Source organism: Odontomachus brunneus, unplaced genomic scaffold, assembly GCF_010583005.1.
Source record: "Odontomachus brunneus isolate Ranch 3 - 2012 unplaced genomic scaffold, Obru_v1 Obru_scaffold_107, whole genome shotgun sequence".
In the NCBI taxonomy this organism is placed as follows: Eukaryota; Metazoa; Arthropoda; class Insecta; order Hymenoptera; family Formicidae; genus Odontomachus; species Odontomachus brunneus.
This window is the reverse complement of record NW_022639557.1, coordinates 289,108-300,102: the sequence shown is the minus strand read 5'-3', so window position 1 is coordinate 300,102 and position 10,995 is coordinate 289,108. Positions and strand designations below refer to the sequence as shown.

The 10,995-nt window shown below is 48.4% G+C and overlaps 1 protein-coding gene across 1 annotated transcript in view; it reads left to right on the top strand.

Annotated features, from left to right (window-relative positions):
* The window catches only part of LOC116849120 (SNF-related serine/threonine-protein kinase), a 25,724-nt gene extending 14,834 nt beyond the window's left edge, over positions 1 to 10,890 (top strand). Inside the window, exons 2-8 of the mRNA XM_032825959.1 lie at positions 1,355 to 1,558; positions 2,462 to 2,614; positions 3,248 to 3,494; positions 3,710 to 4,061; positions 4,185 to 4,313; positions 4,494 to 4,599; positions 4,740 to 10,890. Of these exons, the coding sequence (XP_032681850.1) occupies positions 1,364 to 1,558; positions 2,462 to 2,614; positions 3,248 to 3,494; positions 3,710 to 4,061; positions 4,185 to 4,313; positions 4,494 to 4,599; positions 4,740 to 6,857 (3,300 nt within the window). The 5' untranslated portion in view covers positions 1,355 to 1,363 and the 3' untranslated portion in view covers positions 6,858 to 10,890. The remainder of the gene's footprint in view (positions 1 to 1,354; positions 1,559 to 2,461; positions 2,615 to 3,247; positions 3,495 to 3,709; positions 4,062 to 4,184; positions 4,314 to 4,493; positions 4,600 to 4,739) is intronic.
* The last annotated feature ends 105 nt before the right edge of the window (positions 10,891 to 10,995 follow it).

Genomic DNA, 10,995 nt, shown 5'->3' with positions numbered 1-10,995 from the left:
CTCTCTCTCTCTCTCTCTCTCTCTCTCTCTCTCTCTCTCTCTCTCTCTCTCTCTCTCTCTCTCTTTCTATCTATCTATCTCTCCGCCGCAGGAGGATGGAATGCGCGACGCTACGCGGCGCCGCGACAATACACATTTCGCAATTACGTCCCGTCAAAGACAATCCGTTCCCTCGCTGGCTCGACATCTGCTCTCGTACTCTCGTCGCCGCCCAACGCTAAATTCGATCATGCACGATCACCATACCGCGTTCGCGCTGAGCGGATGATGAGGCGGCAGGTGGACGAAGAAGGTAACCCTGGGTTCCTATATTGTTTTTTCTCAGGTTTTTTTAAGCCGCCGACCTGTCAAAATTGTCGGACCGACAAGCCAGGTCATTTCTATCTCGAGACTGCAACGAAATTTGCGCTCCGATTAATTTCACGCTGCAAAAAATCTTGTGCTAAACTTAACGCATTTCACATGTGCCAATTGATCCACTGTAATTTTTGTGTTAATTTCACGCAAGGCGAATGTGTGAGGAAATAACACAGATAATACTTGGCGAAAATTAATACCAAAATGTCACACTTTTGTGTTACGTTAACATTTAGAAAGGCATGAGCTCAACGCAAAATAGTCGAAAGATAATACAAGGACAATGTATTGACGCACGGATATGTTAAGAATTCAAGTTTTTGCACGAGTCGATTTCGATACAAATACAAAAGTCGTTTTTTTGCTGCGCAAATCAATACGCTCGACTAGAGCGACTTGGATTCTTAGTCTGAGCGTGAAATCTCAGTGGGTGAAAATCGATTCGCGCAGAGAGAATCGCGCACGGTTTCTGGACAAAAGAATGATTCGGAAATTCTTCAGCCGTCTGATAATGCTTGGAGTGGCATAATCGCATCGGACATTTCACGTGCACCGCGTACACGTACAGTTCGTTAACTTCTCGCTGCGTGTCTCTTCGAGCGAGATATAATCCCCGTCACTGTCACTCTAGCCCCTGTGTATATTTTTCGCTGTTGTCGGCCGAATGTCCACGGATTGGCGAAGCGATTAATTATTGCTCCTACTGGCGCTAAAAATAATGGTGACCTCTTTCTCGCGCGGGATAGACACAGTAGTGCCGTCGTGTTACGCGACTGTCGCAAATGCGTTTGCGAAACGATCGATCACAATTCGACGTTCGAAATTTATTGACTCAGCGTGTGCCGCCGCACACGTCGTGTTCGCAAGAAGCTCCGTTGGGCCTTTAGCGAGAATATCTTTTAGAAGGATCGAGGATTAACGCATTAATGGAAGATTAATAATGTCTGCCTTTTCTTCAACCGTGTCTTGCACTAACATGCGACGGTATGCATTACAGCGGCACGAGATGCATCGAAGGGTGGGATACAAGAATTATGACGGCAAGATCGCCGGGCTCTACGACCTGGAAGAGACCCTCGGCCGCGGTCACTTCGCCGTGGTGAAACTGGCGCGGCACGTCTTCACCGGAGAGAAGGTCGCAGTGAAGGTCATCGAGAAGAGCAAGCTCGATGAAGTCTCGAGGGCGCACCTCTTCCAAGAGGTGAGAGAAACACAGGCGATAAGTCTTTTCGCGAAGAGCGAGCTTGTCGATTACATTCCGACGACTTTTCCTTGGCCTCTTGGACTCTCGCTTAGTTCATCGCTTTTACCTGCGGGAACAATGTAGAAAACGCGTTCTCTTATTGAAAATCGTGCAAGTAATAAGAGTTACACAAAAAGTTTGGTTATATTAACAAAATTTTCGGGTGAAATATGAACAAATCGGATCTAATTTACTAGAATTTTGTTTAATTCAACAGTATTTCTGACTTGTTCAAGTTTTGTCGGAAATTTTGTTAATACAACCAAATGTTTTCCGTGCAGGAGATATTGAAATTCATAGAGTCAACAAGGAGGATTTGTGATGTTTTCCCCGCGCTTTTCTTTAATTATCTTTTTTTTCACTGCATGTATCTTTCGCTGTGCAACTTGTGCAGTCCTGTCGATACGAATCGCGTTGCTCCAGATTTACATTATATCTCACGTCCGTTACACGTCCGAGCGAGGTCCAGCCTGTATGCTCTAATAACATTCTGATCGCTATTACAATTTTGCACGATTCACGACTCCGCAATCGCGTCAGGCCGTAGTCGGGCTTTCCGCCTGAAAATCTGTTTGATGTGCTAATGGAAACCGGCAGAGAGCCCCGATGACACCCTGATTCGCGTAATGTCGTTTTAATGGCTGGTTCGACGGTCGGAGGAGATGATCGGAATGGTCTCGCGTAGTTACATCGCGCGCGGACCTCATACCGCGGCGGATCTCGTTAAGGTCAACGAGATAATGATGCAAATGGATGGCGGACAGTATCGTTGACCCCACGATTGAGATTCGCTCGGGCGAAACGAATCTCGCTATTTATCGCTCGATCTATCGCGAATTAACTCTGTCTGTCGGCCGGCAGGTGCGGTGCATGAAGCTGGTGCAGCATCCCAATGTCGTGCGACTGTACGAGGTGATAGACACGCAGACGAAGCTATACCTAATTCTAGAACTCGGCGATGGCGGGGACCTCTATGATTACATCATGCGCCACGACAGCGGCCTCAGCGAGGAGGTATTGTTGCCGACTATTGTCACTACATTATGCCGTCGGCTTGCAATTAACGCGCGCGAACGCAGAACATGGCTCTAAACTCCGACGCGAAATTGAGGTGTTCGCGCACTGTTTTAACTTCGTTATCGAACACGGTGCCTCCATTATTACACATTACATATATAGAGAGAGAGAAAGAGAGAGAGTATTGTCTTTCATATACTTGTACGTGGGAGAAATGTCGTTACGCGTTTAATTTCACGAAATTAATATTATAGAATTGACTTTAGAACTATTTAAAATATAAAGGATTAATGAGTCAAATAGTTCGGCTCGATTTTTCAATCGAATGATTTCGCACGCATTCGCTGGGAAAAAGAATTATTTCTCAGCCAAGCAATCGTGGTTGTTGTTTGTGATTTTTTTCGCTAACGTTCTGGCAATATTCGTACACTTCTATCGTGAAAGATAGCCGGGTTTACCGTCGAGGGAAATCGAATCGGACTCTTAGATCATCTCGATATTAATTACACGAAGATACTTGTATATTATTTTTGTATCTCGACTATTGGTCGAATAGCACGCTGAAACTGCGTAGTATCCGATCGAGCGCATCTGTGCGCGGCGTAACGCTTATGTTCCCACTGCTGTCAGGTGGCGAGGACTTACTTTCGACAGATAGTCCGGGCCATATCATATTGCCATCGGCTGCACGTGGTGCACCGGGATTTAAAGCCCGAGAACGTAGTGTTCTTCGAGAAGCTCGGCACGGTGAAACTCACGGACTTCGGATTCAGCAATCGATTCTGCCCCGGCCAAAAGCTCGAGACATCGTGCGGCTCGTTAGCTTATTCCGCCCCGGAGATACTTCTGGGTGATAGTTACGACGCCCCCGCAGTAGGTAAGCTCGTTGATCGATGTGATTACGCATGAGGTAAAGGTGACCTGAATTGTCAGAATCGCTCTGTCATTAACTTGGCGGCTTCTTGAGTTCGCGTCGTGTATGTCGCACTATTGCGTAAATGCACGAACATTTCTCTCGTTGGAATATTTACCAAGGTAAACGCGAGACGACCCACTCGACCCAACCAACAACCCGTCATTGATCTGTTGCAGATGTTTGGTCGTTAGGTGTAATACTGTACATGTTAGTATGCGGTCAAGCGCCATTTCAAGAGGCGAACGACAGCGAGACGCTGACGATGATCATGGATTGCAAGTATTCGATCCCGGCGCACGTGTCCGACGGCTGCAAGCGATTGATCGCGAAGATGCTTGTGCGGGAACCCGAGGGCAGAGCCTCGCTGGAAGAGATCGCGGCGGACCCGTGGCTGGCGATCGGCTCGGATTCCGACACTATGGAGACGTTGCCGCTCGTGTCGCGTCAGCAAGTCTCCGACGACCATCATAATCATATAATCGCCAAAATGGTGAAAGGTGAAATCGCCACCAAGGAGGAGATCTTGGAGTGAGTAAACATTAGGAAGAGAGTCATCACTCATTTCGTTCGTGTCGTCGTTTGCCGCATTAATGTAATTCGTATTCACATTCGCGCGACTCCTGGTTCTACCTCTGAATTTTTTTCTTGCAGCGCGCTCGACAAGAATGAATACAACCACATCACCGCGACGTATTTTCTGCTGGCGGAGAGGAAGCTGCGCGCTCATCGGCAAGAACAAATGCAGAAAGCTCGACCAGAGAATTTGGATGTCTCTCCGAGGTATGTCTTCCACGTACTGAATCGCTTATTACTGAATCACTTATTACTGAATCACTTAATTAGTGTTGCCGCTAATGCGACGACGTGACTCATTCGTAAAACTCGCGATTTCTAAACGTTTACGCTACTCGCGCGTTCAATCATTGATATGTCAACGTAATGCTGTTGAATTCTGTGCAGTCGGCAAGATGACTTGACGACAAATCTGCGTACGGATCAGAACTCCTTGGGCACCGTAAGCCAGTCGCTATTGAGCGTACCACGAACGCCTGGTGACGTACCGCAGGTACGTATCACATGTCCATCGTCTAGATCAACGTCGGCTAAGATGAACGAGCGTAAAGTCACGGCAGGCAGCACGTGACGGCAGCCTGCCGCAGATGATAGCGTTCCTCTCGCGAAAAACGATGGCTCTTCTCGTTGCAGAACGTACGTACGCGAAAGTGCAGTATCGTCCAAGAGGAAGAAGACGAGGATGACGTGTCCTCGTGCTCCGGCCGAGACGAACGCGGCAGTAATTCGGCGTTGAACTCCTTCAATCGTCGCGGCTCTCGTTCCGAGGGCAAGCTCTCGCATATCCTGCAGGAGAAGTTGTCGCAACTGCCGGAGAAGCATAGCGGCATGAAACCCGCTGTGCAAGGCCAACGGCATCCGCATCAGAAGGAAGACGCCGCCGTTATCTCTGACAGAGGGGAAAGACTGAAGCAGAGCGCGAGAAACGAGAAAGATAACAAGATGTCATCGCCGGCACATCCGAAGAGCAAAATCCAGACGAGCGAGGTCCTTCTGGAAGAACTGCCCATGCCGTGGATCACGACGACACGTGAGGAGAATCTGAAGAACCTATTGAGCGATGCGAATACTCAGTCAACGGGGTGGGCTAGGAAAGCTACCGGAACGGAAGTTAGGCCGAAACTGGTAACGGAGTGTCTGAAGTCAACCGGACATGTACCGATAAATAAGTGGAAGTCGGGCACGCAGCATCATCGGTCCAGCTTGCCACCTACAGAATTGTCGACGAATCCCTCGAAACCGTCCGAAGCAGCTACGACGACTACCACTACAATTCTGTTGGAATCGTCGACTGTGTCGATACCCCTTCGTCCGATTAGCGACAATCAGTTGACGTTGATACCCAAATACAAGACCATGCCGTCGCCTAGCAGCACGAACTCTCCTAGTCCACAAATCACGCTCAACGAAATCCTGGAAGACGGAGACGGCATGCAGATGCAGGCGAGCGAATGTGGCGGCTCAACAGCGGCTAAATGTCGCGTAGTCAGACGAACAACATACGAGCAGCGCAGGAGCAAGTTCCACAAAACGCGCACAACCTCGTGCTCGAGCTCGGACGCCAGTGACGACGACAGCGAGAGCAGAAAGAAGCGAGCGCACAAACTCGGCGCGTCCACGGGTAAACCCTTGCCGCCAAGACGCGACAGTCACGACGACTCGAGCGACTCGCAAGATCCAGGAGGAAGCGGTGGCGGTAGAGGCGGTGTAGGTGGCGGAGGTGGTAGCGGCGTGAGTAACGGCGAGCACACAACGACCGACACGCCGACGACAACCGAGAACAATCGGAACGACAGCGGTAGCGGCACTAATACAACGACAACGACAACTGGCGGCAGGCATCGATGCACCGAAAACCAGAGCATGTTCGGCAGAAGGCATCGCGCCGGCCGAAGAAGAGCCGGTGAGACGCGACTGCGAGAGAGTCAATCGTTGAATCGTATCACCGAGGTCCAAGAAGCCGAAGCGCCCTCATCATGTTATAATCACTGTCACATGTCGCGTAACTCGACCGTCCTTGGCACACAGAACAACGTCTCCTCGCCATCGTCATCATCAGTGTCGCAGAGCAGCACAGCCTCCCATAGCGCCTCCGCCACTCAGCCTACGTCACAAGTGACGACTACGGTGCAAAAGGCGAAAGGTCTCGGGGCAAGATTGTTGCAGAGCTGGTCGCTCGGTACCGGTAAGACGCAACACGCCTCGAAACACTCGTCATCGTCCGCTCACAGTGTCGACGGGAAGGCTAACAACTGTCAACGGCAATTGGGCGGCGGGAACGCCGTCGACGATCGTCGATCAGCGGATCACAAGTGCATGAATCAATCCACGGTGTGCAACGACAAGGAGAACCGCAACGCGTCGATGAACCGGAACGAGTGTAAGAGCAGGAAGATCCGGTTATTGAGCCGTTACTTCGCTGTGCACAAAAAGCTTTGCGTGCCACTGCCAGGTATTTTCGGCAAAGGACGTCTTTACAAGGCGCGCTCATGCGGCAGCATCACCCGCGACCGTGTGAGCCCACCGTCGCCCAAGTCGATGCTGCTGTGCCCGCCAGCGGAAGACAAGTGGCGGGAACGTCAGCAATGGTGTGACGCGAAGCAGCACCGCGGCAGCGATGGTGACATCAATCAGAACCTAGGCCTGGCGCATCTCGTGCAGGAGAGCATCGTAGGTAAGGGCTGCGCCGGCATGCCCACAGTGTGCCACATTCATCTCGGGGACGCTTCCAAGTGTTGCAGCCTTTGTTGATGAATCGCTCATCGTCGCAGACGAGAACGCGGGAACTCGGGCGCGCGTGAATGCGTATAAGATACGAAAGACGCGAGAGTTGCACTAGGTAAGAAACAAGAATCGTTTCCGGTGCCAGTGACGTAGCCGATACGGCTTGCGCGCGTGTAAAGCTTTTTTCGCGAAGAACCTTTTCGTTCGTTATGTATCATTTCCAGCGAAATAGTATATATAGAGAGAGAGAGAGAGAGAGAGAGAGAGAGAGAGAGAGAGAGAGAGAGCGAGATGAAGAAAGATACATATTCTTCGCGACGTTGATGCGCGATCGAGAAAGATCTGATTTTTATTTTTCTTTTTCTTGGAGAATCCGCAATTTGAAACACCGCGCGCCTCTGAAACAACGCGTGACGAGAGCTGTCGCTCACAGTGGCTAACGATTACCGTATTTCTAAGCGCGAGATCGCACTCGTGTCCCTGTATAAACAACCTCACTCTGTAAGCAATACAGCGTGCATGCGTGTCGATGATCAGCAATACAGAAAAGCTCCAGTATTTTTTTCTTTTTCTTGTTCATTGACGACGAAATTTACGTAGTTAGTTTAGAACACACGTTGATGCACGTGCGGTAACGGTTAGCCACGAAATCAAGAGTTACATGACTCCGGTCTGCCATCGATGTATTTGACTGATCACATCATATCCCCGTTGGTCAACTATCGAGCATACAAGGATTAAGGCGAGAGCAAAAGAGAGCAAAAGGAGCGCGTCGATCTGTCGCTCGCTCCGAGAGAAGGTGTATCTAGTCCATATGAACAAACCTGTATTAAATATTGCAGAGTTTATGATATAATTATATTATATATTATTATATATTATTATTATATTATACCACACTACACACACTATACTACTACTGCTATTACTACTATTACCGTTATTACTATTACGATCGCTATTATAATCGTGAGATCATCATCACTATCACGATTATCGCTATTGTCATCATCATCATCAGCATCATTGCCACGTTCGCCTCCATCGCCATATAGCTATCTCTCTTCTTCGTGAATATTTATAATGCAGAGAAACCCAAGTACAGTGTAATAACGCATAATGCGTCGCTGACGCAACTAGCGATCGACAAGTACGAAATCGCACAGTGTCGAACAGTGTCTTCCTCGTCCTACTTTTTTGTCGATTCCTCCCTTTTCGTTCATACTTTCTTCTCCTCTGCCTCATTGCTCGTTCTTCTCCTCCTCCTTCTTCTCCTTCACCAGATAGCATTGCCTTTACGAAGCTTCCTCGTTAACTCGTTAACTTATTAAGACGGAGAACACATAGTTTCCGAATGGCGATTGACTATATATATCTATATATATATATAAATAAATATATATATATATATATATATATATATATATATATATATATTAACAATTAACCGAACGGATATGCGAGCATTGGCCCCACGGCGCAACAGCCTGAGTCGCGTTTCGAAGGTGGAACGAGCGAGGGGAGAAACTCACTCGCACGGAGTTTGTATATTGTCTGTTGAACACGGTGCAAGAGAGTAGAAGTGTACTTCTTCAGCGAGCAACATGCGCGCGTTTATATTAGTAGCTTAAGAGGGTAAGCGGCGATAAAAGCAATCGTCATTATATCTCGACCCATTCTCGTAGCTGGAATGATCGGCAGCGATGAAGACAGTAGGTGAAGATCTGTTGAACGTGCTTGCCGGTTAAGCACGTCCGCGACATTCGGCGATCTGCTCGTTCTCCGAAGTGCTCGCGTCACGTACTCGATGGTCGGTCGATCGGTTGGTCGGACGGATAATATCGTCGTATTTAGTCATCGTCATCGTTCATCCACGTCATACGGGCGCTGTGCCCAGAAAGAAAGAGGTACCTACGATTATCGTGCGTGCAAACGTAATCGAATGTATGTGTGTATATGCGTGCGCGCGCGTGTGTGTGTGTGTGTATGCGTGCGCGCGTGTGTGATCGTAGCGCGGCGAAAATTCATCGAATGATTTGTCACAGCGCGTTGTCGCTTCTCTCACGTAGCGAAGCGAGTGCTTTTCCGTTTTTCCGTTATCATCCAGTCGTTCCCACCCGTCCTCATACCGTCCGATTCAGTTCCATTGTACCTTCGCATCAGTTCATGAGTCTCGACCACCGAGTGCTGGACACTCGACAAATGAACGACGAGACGAGTTTCCCGCGGCGATACGCGCGCGTTTCCCGGCTTCCTCCCCTTCCTTCTCCGCCCTGTTTTGTACACACACCTCACGTTTGATATCGTGCGAATAAGGCTAGAGCATATGGATATGTGCGTGTGTGAGTGAGCACACACGACATGTGCGTGATATCGTACGGCGATGTTTAACGTAAGAGGCAATTATATCGATTTGTCGCAACGCCGGCAAAGAGACGGTCTCTCTCAAATCGTCACTGCCGACGCTCGTCGAAGCCCCTTTTCTTCTTCCACCCCCCTCCGTCCCTGTTATTCTCCTCGTTTGCGTGTTTGTTATAAGCTCACGACTGTCCGCGAGACGCGTCGCATTGTAACTTCTTTGATAAAGACTGAAGAATCCCGCAATGACTTGGATGATATCTCGACTACCACCTCTACTTACCTACTTATCTGCCTACCTATTATCGATCTATCAACCTATCTACCTACCTGTCTACCTACTTACCTACTGCGTCGTACGATGACGATGACCTAACGAGACCAAAAATGATAATTCGTAAGAATTCACACAGACCTAAGTTTGCGCTAGCTACAAAAGTGCAATACTGTCGTACAAAGCCAAGTACCTTGTGTCGGTAGTCGTTGATTTTAAGATTCGACTCGATTTTATCTTTTTCACCCTAGCTAAACATACTACTACTATTATACTCGGGATTCTAACTCGAAAACTCGGAGCTAATTACATTCGCGGTATACATGGGCATTAAACGTTATTTCTCGGTGTACGGAGTATGATAATATTTCGGGAAAGAAAGCGATATAAGACTTTATTAGGGCTACAAAAACTCTCTCTCCCCGCTGCGAACGATCGTACGAGGGGATTGTTGTTATTGTTGTTGTAGTAGTTACACCGACAAAAGTGGGGAAGAGAATTCATCTTAGCACGATCAGCGCGAAAGCTCAAGCGAAATTTCCTCGCAGGATCTCCCAAGGATCGTCGCGCGGCTTGTGTGTCGGTCCTATATACATATATATATATATATATATATATATATATACATACATATATATATATATATATATATATATATATATATACACATACATATATTTATGTAAATCGCGAGCGTCTCTTTCGCGAAGCGAAGCTCGAATCAACTGTATATTCTGGAGCTGCAAATAGAGTATAAAGTATCTCTCTTCCGTGTGTACATATCTTTGACATTTTCCTATGTCTGGGACAACTCACTCACCCCGAGCGAACTGTTAGCGGTAAATGAGAAAGCGCGAGAAAGAAAGAGAGAGAGAGAAAGAGAGATAAAATATTTTCGTGCTGTAAAACGGAACGCCAATCCACGTTGTGGCTTTTCATGTAAGGTACGCGCACATACGATGTGTTGCGACGAAATTTAAGCGCCGCATCGAACGCATGTGATTCCGTAGCGAGTTAGTTTGCTCTCGCGCTGCTCACTAATTTCGCCCTCCTTTTCGAGCGCGAGGGCCGCTCGATGCTTCAGACATCATCGTCGTCGTCGTCGTCGTCTTCGTCGTCGCATCGTATCAAGGCGAACGCCGAGAGAATTCTCTCTGAAACGGTCTACTTCTCTATAGTCTATCCGGCCTGAACTGACCAAAGCCCCCAACGATAACACTCCGCCCGAATCGCCCGTAGCCTCCGACTCGTCATCCCGACTTACTGCCAGCTGAGTGTGTTTTGAGAGAAAGAAAGAAAGAAATACAGGACACGCCGCTCTCTTCGCTAAACCGGCATAAGGTGAAATCTCTGTATACCGCCAGCATGATCGTTCATGCACTGTTGTGCGCGCATCCGGACGAAATAAATTCAAAGTGACAAAGTTAACACCTGCACCCTGGCAATTGCCGAGCGCTCTCTCTAATCCTCCCACTCGTATCCCCAGTCTTTTTCAGTCTTCGCTTTCTGCGACATCGTGACTCTTTCGCGCTC